The sequence below is a fragment of the Myotis myotis genome, unplaced genomic scaffold, assembly GCF_014108235.1.
Source record: "Myotis myotis isolate mMyoMyo1 unplaced genomic scaffold, mMyoMyo1.p scaffold_m19_p_17, whole genome shotgun sequence".
Taxonomy (NCBI): domain Eukaryota; kingdom Metazoa; phylum Chordata; class Mammalia; order Chiroptera; family Vespertilionidae; genus Myotis; species Myotis myotis.
In genome coordinates this window covers 20,366,674-20,384,152 of record NW_023416321.1, presented here as the reverse complement: position 1 = coordinate 20,384,152, position 17,479 = coordinate 20,366,674, and the positions used below count along the sequence as shown (strand labels likewise).

At 44.5% G+C, this 17,479-nt stretch overlaps 2 protein-coding genes across 6 annotated transcripts in view; one reads left to right on the top strand and one right to left on the bottom strand.

Annotated features, from left to right (window-relative positions):
• WNT3 (Wnt family member 3) overlaps positions 1-5,923 on the top strand; it is a 40,926-nt gene extending 35,003 nt beyond the window's left edge. For 2 of the 3 annotated variants that reach the window (XM_036341771.1, XM_036341773.1), the window contains 3 exons: positions 588-853; positions 1,505-1,980; positions 3,917-5,923. In XM_036341771.1, coding sequence (XP_036197664.1) covers positions 588-853; positions 1,505-1,980; positions 3,917-3,956 — 782 coding nt within the window. In that variant the 3' untranslated portion in view covers positions 3,957-5,923. Of the gene's footprint in view, positions 1-587; positions 854-1,504; positions 1,993-3,916 lie in introns of all 3 variants that reach the window. The other variant, XM_036341772.1, reaches the window with a different exon arrangement.
• A 3,557-nt stretch (positions 5,924-9,480) lies between these two features.
• Positions 9,481-17,479, bottom strand: part of NSF (N-ethylmaleimide sensitive factor, vesicle fusing ATPase) — a 124,540-nt gene continuing 116,541 nt past the window's right edge. Inside the window, exons 18-21 of one of the 3 annotated variants that reach the window (XM_036340133.1) lie at positions 15,817-15,951; positions 14,637-14,750; positions 11,528-11,587; positions 9,481-11,074 (exon numbers count right to left, since the gene is read on the bottom strand). In XM_036340133.1, coding sequence (XP_036196026.1) covers positions 11,528-11,587; positions 14,637-14,750; positions 15,817-15,951 — 309 coding nt within the window. In that variant the 3' untranslated portion in view covers positions 9,481-11,074. The remainder of the gene's footprint in view (positions 11,075-11,527; positions 11,588-14,636; positions 14,751-15,816; positions 15,952-17,479) is intronic. The other 2 variants (XM_036340131.1, XM_036340132.1) reach the window with 2 other exon arrangements.

The window sequence follows — 17,479 nt, the reverse complement described above, 5'->3', positions numbered from 1 at the left end:
TACTGTGTAACGAGGTTGGGGGAACATCCCTGAGAAACTCTTTCTTTGCTGGACCCTGTCCTCTCCTCCTAGGAGGGACTTGAACTTCTCAGCCCAGAGAAGGGGAGGGAGAGGGAGACTGAGATGCCAGGCCCCCTACCCCCCCATCCCGGTCAGGAACGCTGGCGGGTCTGTGACGATGGAAACCGAGGCTCAGAAAAGGAAAGGGCCTGCCCAGCGCATCCAGTGGGGAGCAGGCGGCCTTGGGTAGGTCAGGCTGCAGGTTCCCGGCCTTCCTGCCGAGACCTCAGGCTCTCAGGACTGTGCTGGCGTCTCTGGAGTTTGGGGCTAGGACAGATCAGGGCCACCCAATCTCTTAAGCAACCCCCCAGAGCTGTTTCCACCCGTTTCTAACAGGCTCCCTTCTGGTTTAATCAGCCAGTGGCCCTGCCCTCAGTTTGCTCATCCATAAAGTGGGGATGCCCTCTTCCCCCAGCACCCCGCACCCCCCACCCCTGCTGGCCTGGCTGGGGAGGTTGAGGCAGGGCAGCTGAGTCCCAGGACTGGCCTAAGCGATGCTTCCTAATCCCCCCCCCCCCCCCACGCAGCCACCCGCGAATCGGCCTTCGTCCACGCCATCGCCTCCGCCGGCGTGGCCTTCGCCGTCACGCGCTCCTGCGCGGAGGGCACCTCCACCATCTGTGGCTGCGACTCCCATCACAAGGGGCCACCCGGCGAGGGCTGGAAGTGGGGCGGCTGCAGCGAGGACGCCGACTTTGGGGTGCTCGTGTCCCGGGAGTTCGCGGACGCCCGCGAGAATAGACCAGACGCGCGCTCGGCCATGAACAAGCACAACAACGAGGCGGGCCGCACGGTGAGCCTCAGCTGCCCTGGTGGCGACCCTTCCCGGGACTCCGTCCCAGCCCGGTCCCAGCCCGGTCCCAGCCCGGTCCCGCCCCGCCTGCCTCTACCCCTCCCGCTCTGCCCCTTTCCCTGGGCCAGGCTTGGCCCCCGCCCGCACCCCAGTCACCCCTTCTGTTCACCCTCCTGTAGCCTTGGTCTGGCCCAGGTCTCCGCCCGCCCGGGGATGCGCGCGGGGAGGGGAGCGTGGTGGCCCCTGGCGCGGGTCCTGCCGCCCATGCTGTGCGTTTGGGCAGCCTGTGCAGGCCGGTGGGCCTGGCTTTGCACTCAGCTTCCACCCCTTCCTGTGGTGGTTTGACTTGGGGCGAGGCGTTTAAGTTCCCGGCCTCGGTTTCCCCATATGTTACACGTGGAAAACAACCCTATTTATTACAGCTTTGGGAGAGGAATGCGGTTCTGCCGAGGCGTGGGGTGCGAAGGGGAGGGAACCATCAACAGTCACCTTTCCTTGGTTCCGGGCCTCGGGCCTCCACCAGTGCTCACCCTGGCCCAGGGGAGGGAGGAAGAAGGCTCCATCCAGGGCTGGGCTGGTGGCAGAGCAGGCGGGTCTCGGTGGCGCCCAGGGGCGTCGGTCCGGGGGCCAGCGGCTGCTTCTCTTCCCCAGACCATCCTGGACCACATGCACCTCAAGTGCAAGTGCCACGGGCTGTCGGGCAGCTGCGAGGTGAAGACCTGCTGGTGGGCCCAGCCCGACTTCCGCGCCATCGGCGACTTTCTCAAGGACAAGTACGACAGCGCCTCGGAGATGGTGGTGGAGAAGCACCGCGAGTCGCGCGGCTGGGTGGAGACCCTGCGCGCCAAGTACGCGCTCTTCAAGCCGCCCACCGAGAGGGACCTGGTCTACTACGAGAACTCGCCCAACTTCTGCGAGCCCAACCCCGAGACGGGCTCCTTTGGCACCAGGGACAGGACTTGCAACGTCACCTCCCATGGCATTGATGGCTGTGACTTGCTCTGCTGCGGCCGCGGCCACAACACGAGGACGGAGAAGCGGAAGGAGAAATGCCACTGCATCTTCCACTGGTGCTGCTACGTGAGCTGCCAGGAGTGCATCCGCATCTACGACGTGCACACCTGCAAGTAGGGATCCAGGTAGGGTGGCGGGGAGGGGAGGCAGGGGGGTGGGTGTCTTGCTGTCGGGACCTGGCTTTGCCCATCTGCTCTTCCTGCCGACCCTGTTCTAGTTCTCAGCTGCTGGAGACACACTTCCCCAAGTGTGTGCTCTTAAGGCTGCGAGCAGTTGATTAAAATTCTTGTACCTGTTAATTATGAGCCAGGCCACATTTGTGTCCAGCCACTGGCTCTCATTACTGAGCATCTGTGGAGACAGAGGAGGGACAAGGGTTGGAAGCTGGAGACCTGACCTCTGGGGCCAACTTTGCCCCTAACTTCCTGTGCCGTCACTTCTCTGGGCCTGTTTTCTTGCTGTAAAACAAGGATGTTAAAATACTTGAAACAGTAGGCCGAAGTCTCCTCTGCAAACCCTGGGGCAGAGTCATTCTGCACCCACCTTGAACTTCGAGGGCAAGTTTTTGCACAAGCGTAAACCCTACCAACCTCAGGGAGGTGGGTGGGGGGAAGCTGTGTATAAGCCCATATCCTGACACATCTGAAGCTTGGGTGGAGTGGGTGCACTCTCACGGAGTTTATGGATGGGGATGGGGAGGAGGAAGGAGTCAAGTTCAGAGTGACGGTGGTGAGTAATCAAAGGATCAAAGGCTGGTGGATTATGCTGCCAAGCTTCCCAGAGGTGGCCGGCGTGGGAGACGGTGTGCCTGGCTCTCAGATCCATAGTCCCTAGATAGGTCCTGATGGATGCAGGGTGGTCCTAGAGTCCTGAAGATGGAACGTTTGAGGCGAGTATGCCCTGAGAAGGAGCCTAATTTACAAAGGCATGAACCCTGGGGTAGCTCCCGCCACTTGCCAATTGTGGGACCCAGACAAGATTGTCTTTACACGCCTGTCTCCTCATCTGTCATCCTCCCTAGAGGTGCTATGAGGAACACAGGAAGAACACTGGGAACAGTGATTGGTTTACGGCAGAGGACTTGCCTGCCTGGGTCATTGCTGGCTGGGGCTGTGTCAAGGAAGGGCACTCCACTGGGCCCTGCAGTTCTACACAGGACGCCTCGGAGCTGGGGTGCTGGCTTGTGCTGATGGGACTGTTGGGGGGAACCCGACATGGGGAGAGTTCTGGTTGAGGGGTGACTTAACCAGTCCATCTGGGAAGCCCCTCTGTGTAGCTGAAGTCAGGGACAGTCTAGAAGGGTGGTTCCCATTCCACTGCTTAGCAGCCCTGGAACCTTCCACCCCAGTTTCCTCATCTAGGCAGAGGTGGTGATAATGGGAGCCTCGCAGAAGTTTTATGAGGCTCAAATGAGCTAAGAGGTGTGACCACTTACTAATAGAAAGTGTGCTAAATGCCATCAGGGAGCTGTGACATGAGAGGTCACTGAGCAGTGAAATGGTGTCATCACTTGGGCAAGTCCATTTACTGTCTTTGCTGACTAACGAGAGAGAACTCACAGGCTCACTGTGGCCTGCCAAGGTGGAAGGAATGTTTGAAAGCATAGTGGCTACCCTCCTCTGATGTCCACTATGGCCAGAGGCAGCAGTGTCCCCACTGCCCATCAGGACATGGCTCTGGCATTCACAGAGGGGGCTGCCCCTCCAGGTTCCCCCCAGTCTCTATACAAGACAGGTTCTGCATTAGGGTAGTTACCTGCTACAGGCTTCCTGTCTTCCAGGCCCCAGCTAGAAGGCGAGGGAGATAGGATCTGGATCCAGTCAGCGGATGCTAAAAGCCTTACTGTTCCTGTAGACCACACTCCCTTCCTCAGTAGTGGACCCCAAGTATAGGAGGGAGCAGGGCAAAGCCACTCAAGGTCCCCGTTACCTCCAAGTACAAGAAAAATGTTGAGCTCTCCTGTCATCAGCCTGTGATCTTTGCACCCTTATGGGTGGTCTCCCTGGGAAAGCAATTATGTTTCTAATTCTTCCTCTTTATTTCCCAAAGGGCGCTGGGCAGATTCACTGAAGTCCTGAGCAGGACCTAAGCCAGCTCAGCCCTCAGCATCCGACAGCAAGGAATCCGGACTGTTGCCAGATGCACGTGTGGTAAATTACCTGGACCCAACCGCCCGCTGACTGGGAGGCCTCCCTCTCTCCCTCATCTTAAGTTTCTCACCCGACTCTGGATGGTGTGTGGTGTTTAAAGAAGGGGCTTTCTTTTTAGTTCTCTGGGGTCTGATAGGAACAGATCCGAGGCTTATCTTTGCACATGTTAAAGAAAATAAAAATGGAAAACAATTTCTACTCCAATGGAACAGGCTGGGCTAATGTGAGCTCTTTGCCTGGTGATAAAGACATCAGCGTGGGCAAGACTGTTTGCAGACTGCTTCTCATGGGGACGTCCCAGGATGCTGGGAGGTGGGAGTTACGGAGTAGGACAGACCCCTGCAGCCTCCTTTCCTCTGCCTACTCCCATTCAAATCTGATACACTTTCACGAGCTGATAAAAGCCATAGGTCTAGCGAGGATGAAGTGGTAGGGAGGCCCGAGGCAATTGTGAGAGTGGGGTTTCGTTTGGAAGAACTAGTTCTAGCCCTGGTCGGCTGTTTGAAGGGCAGCAGTGTGCTCTCAGCCCCGTTTTCTCTGCAACCCTGTCCTGCACCAGAGGCTCTTGTGAACTGCAGTCAGATCTCAAAATCTTTTCTACCTTTCTGCAGTTTCCACCAGGAATGCAGTACTTTTTTTTTGTTTTGGTAGTGGATGTTGTAAATAGGTTGTGTATGGGAGGAGGGGGGGAACAAGCCTTCTCCAGCCTGAATGGCTTCCTAGAGAAAGGAGTGGTATCTTTGGAAGAGGCCGCTCAATCCCCTCCAGTCCTGCTCACCTGCAGATTCTCCATCAAAACAACACCAGGTGAGCAGTTGGCCACCTCAGTATAAATGAGACAAAGGGCCAGTGAGAGAGGAGCAGTCTATTCCTGAAGTTCCAGTTTGGAGACCAGTAGATGGGGAGGGTAGAAATGAGTCCTCATTTCCTCTCCAGTAAGGACATGTCTTCCTGCATCCTTTTCTTTCTTTGGCCCGAGCGAGTTCTGAGTTCTCTAAGGCAGAGCTTCTGGCCTCACCTGCGTGCTGATAAGCATCAATCCATGCAGCTACTGCGGGTGAGGATTAGGTGTTCAAAGGGGGCAAGCAGTCACCTGCTCCTTTGGGAAAAGCACCTCCCAGCTGAGTTCTCCGTGGTCCACAGTGGTCCTCTGTGTCCTAGAGGAAGCTAGCAAAATGGAGGCAAACGGAGCTGATAGTAGGGACCAATCCAACAGCTCGGTCTTAAGGAGAACCAGAAGGAGGTGCAGCCTAGGTTAGAGTGCAGAACAGTTTTCTCTTCCTTTTCTTCCTTCTCTCTTTGGTCTACCTAACACTGGCCTACGAAACCGTGGTCAGGCGATCTCCACGCTTGCTCAGACAGGTTTGCCAAGATGCCGTCTAGAAGCCAGGCCTGCACTCCTGAATCTGCTGGCCACGAGCCCTGCTAAGATACACACCCCATCCCCTCTGTAGAATCTCTAATGCCCCTCCTCATCTCATCTTAGGCTAAAAACTTTTAAATCATGTCAACCGGATAATGCTTGCTTTATGTGAGAATTATTTCAGCAGAATGGATACAAATTTTCAAACCAGTCTTTTCATATCTATGTATTCTATATTAAAAGTGATAAAGTCATGTTTCTGGGGCGTATTCAAGTAGCTGACAAGTAATTATTTAATAATAGTACATTGAGTGCATTGTAATTATTCTTGCCGTATGTAGTCAGGTAATAGTATCCAACGGAAATTTCCTACCAACCTGCTGTATCCAAAGTTTTGTAAAAAGTTGTAGAAGTTGTTGATCTTTTTGATTTTATATTCAAAAAGTCTCTTTTTATAAATATTATTTATTATACAATGTATATACCTTTGAGTTAACTAAGATTATATATTATATAAATATATATATATTTGGAGAAAATATATTTCATCATGCAGTTTTTTTCTGTTAAGTCATTAAAGAGAAGGTCAACTTAAAATGGATACATTGTACAATGCGTGGAGTTTCCAGATTAATCCTCAGGAGGTCAAGAATATCAAGATCTAAATGTGGTAGCTTCAACTCTCACTCTGAAATTAGTGGCCCAAATTAAGTTCATTTCCTCTGTTCTCCAAGCAAGATAATCTGAGACGTCATGGACAGTAGGCCTGACCTACTCTAGGACTTTCTTACAGGCTTACTTTGTTCTAAAACAGTTTCAAACAAAGAATTTCCAGTTTTAGAAATAAGCAATTTGGGCAGTAATTCATTTCATAGACTCCAGCACTCCCAATACACAAATTAATGTCACAGACACTCAAAGATGTGGCTCAAGGCCAGCAGACCACGATGTTGGCCACTGACTCAATCCTTTCCTCACCCATGTTTTCAACTCCATTTACTGGGAACATAGCATTTGCTCTACTGAAAATGAAACTTGACTGGAAATGGCTCTGCCCTGCTAGCTCTGCTGGAGAGCTAAGCCACACAAGGGCCAGGGTTGTGAGGAAGAAGACATGGTGTCCCCTGAGCTCTGGATTGTCTGGAACAAGTGTCGTTTAAAGTTTTAGACTGGTCTGGGCAGAAAGGACCCCCAGTGGGCATGCTCTAGGTCAGTGGTTGGCATACTGGCCCCTTGAGTGTGGCTCTTCCACAAAATACCACGTGCGGGTGCGCACGTACAGTGCAATTGAAACTTTGTGGCCCATGCCACGGGGCCAAAGAGCCGCATGTGGCTCGCGAGCTGCGGTTTGCCGACCACTGCTCTAGGTAAAGGCATCCTCTCCTTGGATTGCAGTTTCAAAGGACTCACCTGAGGTCCACAAGTAACACCTTCTTAGCAATGAGATGCCATAACTCGGTTTTATGACAACAGACATAAAATGTCTTCAGACGACCCATATAAAGTCATCTTCAGTTTATTTGGCACAGTAAAAATCTTTCCATCTTTCCTCCCTCCCTCCCCTCCCTATTTACCTTTATTAGGAACAAATTCTATTCATCTAATTTCACAGAAGACAACAACAGGAAAATAAAGCGGTCTGCCTTGTGCAGTGGAGATGGGTTGCCAGACCTCTAACCTTAGATTGGGAATGGCTACTAGAAATTCATGCATTTCATTTGGTCCCTGAAAAGCTTAAACCACAAAAATGGTTGTTTCAGCTGTGCGAGGCTTCGGACATGGAAAGTATACAGATCCCCTCCACGCTCTAAAGCGCTGTTTACCTTTGTATTCAGCTTTTATGTAAAGTTAGTACTCATCTACCCCAGTGTTCTGGGTATGTTTAAGATTGCCAAATATTTAAATGGTCCCTACTGGTACTTACCAAGGCCATTTGTAATCCTTTCTATGATTAATCATATTCTATGATTAAAGAGAATACAGTTTATAGCAGCACCTGAACATTTAGCATCTCTGTAAACATAAATACTAATAAACATCTAAAAACATGAGGAAGTTTTAAAAAAAGATCCAAAAGAAAGAAAAAAGACAATATAATGAGAAGATATCTTTCAAAGCAGTATTATTTTACAAAGAAAGGAGGGGGAAAGTGTGAGCATGTTCAAGGATGATGGGATAAGGTAAAATTAAGGCAAAAGAAAGAGGGTAAGGAAAAATCGGAGAAAAGCAAGGGAAGGTGATGGGTGGTGAGATTAGTCTAGCTGTATCCAGTGATGTATCCAATGATTCAGTGGGGTATCCCTGCCAGTCTTGGGTCTAAGGACTGTACATGCATGGCGCGCGCGCGCACACACACACACACTGAAGTTATTTCAGCAAAATGATGGGCCACCACACTGTCATCATTTCTCCTAGCTTAACAGAGAACTTTCTACGACGCAAAAAAATTATCTACCCATAAGTCGTAAACTCCCCAAATAGTGAAACAAAGGCAGTTGTGGAGACTGTATACTGGGAAATTTTCGAACATGAGTCCTTGCAAATCCTGTCTTCACTACTTGGGAACCTTGCCGATCAAGGCGCTATCTCCTGCATCTCAATGCTATGGTATCCATACACACACACAGCCCAAGGCCCTGCTCTAGGCTCTCGTCTCAGCGCTGCTTGCCAGCTGATGAGAAACTTCAGATCATTTTGCAATAACTTCTGAAATTTACATGCTTTTTTGAACTCTTACCCACCTTTCCCTGTCACTACTTTGAAAAGGCTTATGGATCAAGTTGCCAGGCAAGGAAAAATGAAATCTCGCTTTTACCTTCTGTGTTTGGGCTGGGTTGGCTGTTTATAGCTGACTCAATGCTTCCCCAAGTGTGTTTAGCAAGATTTGATTATTATACACACTTGAATCTACTCCATGGTTTGTTGCTGAAACTTCAAGGGAAAATTTTTAGGATATGAAAAAACAGACTTAAAGCAAAACATATTTCAGGTTTTAACTACCAGTATAGAGTTTTCTGTGTTACATTTAAAAAGTGTTTCAGTGAAGATGTACAAATTTAGCAAGAATTTAAAAAAAGGATAAACCTCTTTTTTAGGCTTTAATGACATCCTTTGACAAAAAAGAAATAGCCTGTTAACAGTTCATCCGCAGACGAGGAGCAAGGCAGCAGCTAGCTGGAGGCACCTCTGCTTCATCAGCAGGCTGGCTGCAACCTCGTATGCTCTCTGCCCAGCATCGACCTTGGAGAGCTTCCAGACTCCACCTGTTCAAGGCTCTCCAGGGACCAGGGGGTCTCAAGGCCCTCCTCCCAGGAGGGTGTGGACAGCTCCCGGGGAGCTGACCCTGCTCTCAGAGAAGCTCTGAAGTTGGCCTCTTCCCACAGACCCTTGCTGACTTTCTGGGCTGCCTTTAGTCCTAACCTGAACCAACTCCACGGGCCAGGTTTTATTTAGGCTAAGAGATCTGATAGGTCAGAAACATGTAAAAAGGATGAAGGATGTGAAATGAACCATGGGAAGAAATCTCACTGAGAGTGTTTGAGCCCCTTGGTTTGTACATTTCATAGGAAGGAGTAATTCAACTTGAGAAACAATTTTACTTTCTGGTTTAACCCAGTTATGACTTGGGCACACTTCAGTTTTTTTTTTTTAAATAAGGTGAAATAAGTAAAATACATATGAAGATTCTTGTTGTGCATTAACTTTTAAAAATGCTATTGATCTCTTTTTTTAATGACTATATTTTCAAAATAATTAAAATCAGAGATTCCTTTCTTTTTTTTTAAGAGAGAGAGAGAGAGAGAGAGAGAGAGAGAGAGAGAGAGAGAGATTCATTTGTTGTTCCACTTATTTATGCATTCATTGGTTGATTCTTATATGTGCACTGATCAGGGATCAAACCCTCAGCATTGATGTATCGGGATGATGCTCTAACCAACTGAGCTGCCCAGCCAGGGCCCAAATCAGAGATTTTTAAATAAAAATTATCCATCTCCTTATGATAGTTATAACAAAACAGCAAGAAGGTCTTTTCTGAGCCCTCTTCTTCATACATATCAGTTACATATATTGTTTTATATAAAATATTGGTCTACAGGATGTTTTCAAGTATATATACTCTTTATTGCATTCCTTCATTTGCATTAAACAATATAATATTTATATTTTCAATATAGTTTTAGACAAAACACAAAGACATGAACCTCACTGAATAAGAGCCATAAGTTAGTACAATGCATGTTGTCTTCGTGGGAAGAGAAAAGAGGCAAGAAAGAGCTAAGACAGATAAGGGAACCCAGGATACTGGCTACCAGGAATCACAGAATTTCACAATACAGTCCACTTTTTGAAAAACCACAAAGAAGCTAGGAATGAAAAGTTGAAACAAAGTAGACATGACATACAAGTCTACCAAAAATATGCAGACAGTAAGATCTGGAGATAATTTGCCTTGTACCATGGGGACAGCTGACGGAGTTACACCCAAGTGCCACGGTGGCAGCGAGCTTCATGGGCAGTTGCAGATGGCTTCTGATTGCTTGTCCTCACATTTTAAGCAGCAATGGGAGAGAGTAGCATGCTCCATAGGTCTCATCACCAAATATGATGACCTATTTAAATTCCTTCTAACTCAGTTATAAGACAAAGCCTTTGGAAGAAACGGGAAGAGGGTAAAGGAAATGTATTAAGTGTATTGGAATGGACGTTAAAGGACTGAGGGGAGAGAGCTATAAAGTGATATTTTTTTTTTCTGGAGAAGAGTGTTCTATTTAGATGCTACAGTACAGATAATTAAAATAAAGGAAGGATACATTCTAAGTAAGTCATTAAGCTAAGGAAAAAGAAAAGTGGTGATGCTAATAAGCCTTTAGTATTATACTAAGGAACTGACCCATTTAGAGTTGGATCCTAATCAATGCTAAGAGGCTTGTAAGTTATTTTAACGACTCCTTTCTTTATAGAGGTATAGGCTTTTCCCATTCACCTTTCACAAGTTTTTACCAACACCTGCCAGGTGGGAATGATTAGCATATCTCTTACCACAGAGGAAATCAGTTACATTCAGGGGATGTCACAGCCCACACACCAATACTCTTTCTATTAAGAAAGATCTGATTGCAGCTTGGAAACATCTCTGAAAAGGATTGAGAACAGCATCTTAGAAATCCAAAGCCTGCCCAATTTCTTCAGGCAAAGGTAACAACCAGCTTTCTGGGAGAACTTTAGCCAAATGCACAGGGAAGTTGTAAAATAATCCCTGTGAGCCCTCCCTGTTCCTGGTTTACCTGTAGAAAGTCTTCCTACTAATAGGCCAAACGTTGTCCTGCAACATCATTACATTTATTTAGAGCTTTTGGGTGGAGGGGGAGGATGGGGCTTAACATGAGTAGTGTTCACAAGTACAGTGTCTCCCACACTTAAAGACTGAGGAAGAAGGAATCATCTTAGCTTGCAGGGAAAGGTAAGCACAGCATTCTAAAGCAGGTCTGTACCTTCCACAAAACAGGGGACTATCTCGATAAGCACAAGGAGGGGACTTTTATTGCACTGATCATGCAGAGTGAGCACGTGTTGAAGGCAGGGAACAATTCACTTCATTCAGGGTCTTGAGTAAATCCAGTGACGATCCCCGGCCATCTTTACCTTGGCCACTATGTGTTTGCAAACAGTCCATTTTCAAAGTCAAGGGAGCGACTGAAAAAGAAATACCCCAAACACAAAAAACAGATGAGGGTCTGCAAAAAGTCATTCATCACAAAATCATTAAGAGCTTCCTGAAGGCTTTTTTAAACTTTCCACTATGCACTTGCTATGAGATGAGCATGTCACAAAGGGAAATGGTCCCAGCTCCATGCATTTATAAGCAGGTTCCAACAAATATGTACCACTGAGTTTTTCCTGCCTTGTGACAAGGAGGTTTGCGAAGCAGGACAGGGAAAGCAAACCAACAGTACAACAACCAATTTCCTTGCTTGGTCTCTCAGACCTACAACACAGTGAAGAATTCTATAAGTGGAAAGAGTTGTCCAAGAAAGGTTGAGATTTGAAATTTATATGCACTGTAGAGCAAGCAACTTGTAGAACAGGCACTGGGATTTAAAAGAGTGGTAAGTCTGGCTGACAGTCTTAAGTGTTGTATATACATACTTACGCTCCTTCTTCTCTTAAGAGGGCCAAGAATTTTCTCACACGGTATTCAGGATCCATCTGAACACATCAGAAGAAATAAAGATGATGGGTTAATGCTGCCTTCTAATAACTATGCACTTACTTCATGCCAAGGAAATCCTGAGCTTCAGACTCCCATCAGTGCTCTGCTGAGTCACAGAAATGTGCTACCTGTTCCTTGACCAGTATTCTGATACACAGGAAGCAGATTGCATCATTCAAGAAAAGTGAATGGGATTTCCTAGCATAGAGAATTATTCTATTCGAGGTTCCAAGTGACCCAGCTAGTCATTCACAGGCACCTCAGCTGCATGCTCCCTTAGGGAGAGTTATGTGAGGAGACAGCATGCCCAAGAAGACTAGTGTGAGAGCAGATGGCGGCCATTCATGGGGGCTTAAATGGCGTCCAATTCACAGGACTCATCTAAAGAATAAAAGTGAGACCAAACTTGAAGAAACCAACTGCTGTTGCAATTAATAAAAAAAACTTATGCTAAAACTAAAAAAATTAAGAGTGGGACTGACTCCTCTAACCCAGGATAATCCAAGTCTACTGTGATAAGAATGGTGTCATGAGTCTAAGAAAAGATGGAGGAGTTCTGGTTCAGGCTCTAGGTTCAGGTCATTATAATTAATTATTAAGTTTCATTTTATATTCATATTTAACTAATTTATTTAACTATATTCAGTTTTCATTGGTCCACCAGAGATGTGAAGTTATCTAAAAAATGCTCATTAAAAACATCTTTAATTCCTTGAGATGAATTTTTATTGTAAGAAACACACCTAACTTTTAAAAAATGTTCCAGGCAGCAGTCTGTTTCCCAAGAGGGAACTCCCTGCCCTCCAGGAATAGCTTTCAAATGCTCAGTGCAGCTGTGGGTAAATGTGCAATTGGATTCCCCCTCTAACTACCTTTCTTTTTTTTTAAAGATCTCTTCTATCCCAGAAGTATAGAAGTTTCAAATGTATCAAAGTTAAGAGGTCAGACTACAAAGGACTAAAAAAAAGTGTGAATAGCTAACAAAAGAAACATTTTTCTTCTTTGGGAATAGAATTACATATGAATCAATTGTCAACTTCTTTAAAAAAAATGGAACTGGCTGGAGCTCAGTTGTAGTCAGTACTTGCAGGTCTTTGCCCATTAAATATATTTAATATGTGTGAGCAACGACTTACTGACTTGCCTGTAGCTATGGAATTAAAAGTCAAGAGAAAGGGAGGAAAAAAGTAATCTAGATAAATGACTTTATTCCCTCAGGTGACATCCAGTCAGAGCAGATCCTCGGCACTGTGCAAGTTTTAACAGAATTGTGTATAGTGAACAGAGAGGTAACATGACTTATATTCTGCTAGACTACGTGCCTCTTCACTTAGGCCCAGTCTCTCTAAGGCAGATCTAAAGAGAATTCACTCAGCTGCACGAAATCCATTTGACATGAAGGGGTTCAAACTCAGAGGCCTATGAAGTGTCAGTCGCTGAAGATTAGGCCTGAGTGCCCCACTCTCACTTTCTACCCCACATACACAAGAGACATTAACTTGATCACTGACCTGCAGGCATGAAAGAAAGAGGAAGGGGTAGGGATTGGGGGGGAAAACCCTGCATAGTTTCTTCTATGCAATTATTGAAAAAAAGTGTGTTGAAACTAAAAAAATGAAGAGTTGATTATCTGACAGGTTTATCTTTTTCCAAGGAAAGAGCCAATACATCTGTATATGCACTTTTACCAAGAAAAATCCTAAGCAAAGTGATTAGTCTGTAACTTTAACTTACTGCTCAAAATGGGAAATAAATAAATCAGCTTAAAAGTAGTCTGGCTGACAGTTCAATAGATTAAACTTTAGGTTCCCCAAAACCACAATTTTATTTTAAAATAAATTTACCAGCAAAGATTAAAAAGCATTCATTTTGTCTTTCCAATCTGTTAGTGGTCCAAGAGCCTATTTCATTTGTAACTGACACCACTGCCGCCACCCACTGCTCACACTGATCAAGTGGCAGGGCTGAGCAGTAATACATATGCTTAGAATGTAGCCTAGGACCTCAGTAAATTCAATGCAAGTTTACTGAGCACCCTACTATGTGTCTGCCTCTGTTCCAGGGGCTGGATTCAATAGTGAGTGACAGCCAAGGTCCCTGAACTCACTCACAGAGCTTGGTAAGGATACATTTATTATCTAACTAGATAAGCATAAGACACAGGATGGGTATGTGGAGGGGTAGAGTTCCCCAAAAAAGAGAAAAGGCAAGTTGCCAGTAGACGTGAGAAAGGCCCAAAGAAGTTTCATCTTTGCCCGAGCAATAGCCTGGAGCTCAGTTTCCCTGTGGGTGCTTAACTATATAGTAGTTTGCATGACATTTTCAGGAGCCCAGGCCAGGGGAAAATAGAGCCCAAGTCCAGTCTGCACAACTCAATTACTTTGTCTCTTAAAACAGCTTCCCAGGCCCCTGTTGGTGTATGTGTGGTAGCTGCCTGACCACTGACGGACAATATCACCCCCCCTCCATCAACTGCCTGTGACCCTGGATAACTCACTGACAACCTGTGGGACATTAGGTACCATCATCTCTAAAATGAGGGGCAGCAGAACAATTGCTCTTTGAAGTTCTTTCTAATTCTATAATCTAGTGACTCCCACCCAATGTTAAAACTTAAAATAGCCCTAGCTGGTTTGGCTCAGTGGATAGGGCATCGGCCTGTAGAGTGAAGGGCCCTGGGTTCGATTTCAGTCAAAGGCACATGCCCGGGTTACGGGCTCAATCCTCTGTAGGGGTGTGCAGAAGAAGGCAGCCGATCAATGATTCTTTCTCATCATTGATGTTTCTCTCTCTCTCCCTCTCTGAAATCAATAAAAGTATTAAAAAAACAACAACTTAAAATAACTTTATAACCTTTTCTTCTATTTTTGAATTTTAAGAAGTGATAAAGAAAAGTACCAATAAATTATTGTTTGATCTCAGGCTACTAATATCAACTTGAGCTCAGAAATAATATAAGGAAATTATAACAAATTAAAACTTTAGCAAACAGAAAGGCATATGAAGTTTCTATGTCTGAATTGTATGGGGAAGGACGCGACTTACCTGTAGGGACATCTCGATCAACATTAGCAGCTTCTTGATTCCTATCCAGACCTTCTTTTCTTTTACTTGCTGTGCAATTATGGTACGTTCTTTATCCTTGAAGTTGCCCAAAAGCTATGAAAACAATAAAAGTAATGAAAGCACTATTATAGTGAATTGACAATATTAGTTAATTCTCACATTTATGCTTAAAAGAACAATGATAAGGACCAGTTGACTGGTTCAAGTTGACAGGATTCTCTCCTATTTTAAAAAAACTAACCTGACCTTTCTAAACCCATGAGGTGTGATAATGAAACTGAAAATCGGTACCCTACATCCTGTTTTCCTATCGGCCTCTATTATCATTTAGAGGTATGTTTGCTGGGGAAAATAGCTCCACCATTAAGAAATATCAGTTAAAATTTTTAACATTCCTTTCTAGAAACAATCTATGTGTCAAAGCAGACTAAATTTAATTCTCTTATCCAACTGGCACAAACGCTGCTCAAGAAGATAACCTGGAGACATTTATTATATAAATAATTTCTATTTTGTTGGGGGGTATGCCCCAATTTTATGGGTCTTGAGGATTTTAAGGAGCCTTCACACTCGAACAAGTCATAGATAATATTTTCTAACATATCTCATCGAGTCACTTGTACACATTGATATTAATAAAAGGTTTAATTGAGGATTTATTTTTTAAATTAAAAACTTTGTCATTCTCAAAAAGATTGAAGAAAAACATTTTCATATTACGAACTTGATTATAAAACAGTTCCTTTTACTTCTGTAACTTTCATGAAGTTCCTAAGATTTTAATCATTATTCCAATTTATTAAATAAATACAAGTAAATGGGCTGAAAGCTACTATGAATAACTATATTGATTACCATCCCTGCCCTCACCCCACGTTTCTGGTCCTTGTAATCTAGGTGCATCACTCATGCTGAACACAGTGCCTCATTGCTGGCAGTTTGTGTGCTGCCCACACCAAGAAGAGGGAAGTTCACTCTAATTTATATTCATCTCTCATTCCCCTAAATCATGAAAACAACTGAAGGGATAGCCCAGGTCCCATATTCTAGGCTAACATAGAAACTAAACGCCAGGTGCAAAGTCTGGCACCCCTTAGCATTATTTCCAGCCCCAACTCCTTTCTTATAAACGGTGAGCAATCCATTGACTCATTTTCACCTCCAAAGCTTCCAACAGCTGCTCTCCTGTGGCAATGTTGGGCACGTGGATGGTGGTGCTGAAAGCGGTAAGCATTTCCATCTCCTGAAGGACATCTTTGCGGCTAGTGGTCCCAATAATAAGAAGCTTGCGGCCCTGACCACAGAGAGAAAACATGTTAAAATGCACAGCATAAGCTGATTCAGAAACTAGAGTAAGCCTGGACAATACCCATTTCTTTAATTGCAGAAATGCAAATGATAAGGCAATAAAAAAAATCAGAATTTTCCTCCTGAAATTAAAAAAGAATAATCAACACCATGATTCAGAAAGAGCAACACTTCCTTCAGGACAGGATTCAGAAAGAGGCAACAACTCTTTCTCCTCATTCACATCAATAAAATAGTGGCTTAGTAAATCAGGAGGACATACAAGCCAAGGCACTTCAGTCCATGTTTGTAATTCATTTTTCATAGCCAACATGGTATATGTATAGTGGGAACTGGAAAAAAATGAATGAATGAATGAAAAGTCTGTATCATCCACTTAGCAAAGCTTTATTATGATTTTTAGAAGGAGTAGGGTACAAATATTTTACATGTCATGTAGCTTAATTGTGAAAGGCATGGTGCTAAGTACTGTACATAATTGTGTCATTTAATATTTTTAAATTTCATTTTATTTCCAACCCCCAAAATATACCAAAAAAATGTTTAAAAACTGTACCAGGTTTATGCCACTATTCCTATTGCCTGTCTACAGAGGCAGCCACTTTCTTAGCTTTTTTCTGGTACTTACTTTCTTATCTTTAAATAACAAGGTTATACTACTATTTTAAGAATTTTGTTTTTAGCTTTAAATATTCTTTACTGACTTACTATTATGGAAGATGGTTACTTAATATTAATTTTGCATCCCCCCTCTTATATCCTTTCTCATCCTTCTAATACAGTTATTTCACAGTCTTTGATTAAATCTATATTCATAATAAATCTATATTTATTATTATTATATAAATGCGACTTACAGCTAAGCCATACTAATTTCCTTTCTTGGACGACATTTTGTTTTTAGTGGAGTTAATAACTGCCATTTTCCTCCTTTGCTTAGTTTACCAGGTACTTATCACAAGTTCATCTCCAAACAAACACAACCATGAATATTCTTTTCAATATATTCAAACATGCTAGGAAATTCTAAAGTTGTTTTTTTAAAGACATCTCCCTCCTGAAGTCTCCTGTTCTCAGAGCTCAGTCTGAAATGACTGCTCTCTAGGCCTGCTCTGCAGCTGCAGTTCTAGAACTTTCCACTCCCCTCTCTTATAACCCGTTTCCTAGCCTTCCCTTTCCTTCATTTATTCTCTCTTCCCTATGGTGCATATACTCCAAAAGCTTCCTAAGCAGCTTTGGTATATGAGAGTAAAAACTTAAACATTTCTTTGAATGTCTGGAAATGCCTTTATTCAACCCTTAATATTGTGCACACTGTTCATAATTGACAGTTTGGCTAGGTATAGAGAACAAGGTTGGAAATAATTTTCCCCTCAGAATTTTGAAGGCACTCTATTATCATTTAATTTTCAGTACTGTTGGCTGGACGACTGATGCCATTCTGATTTTCTGACTCTTTGTTTCTAACTTGTATTTTATTTTATTTTTTTTCTGTATTTTAAAATTATATCTTA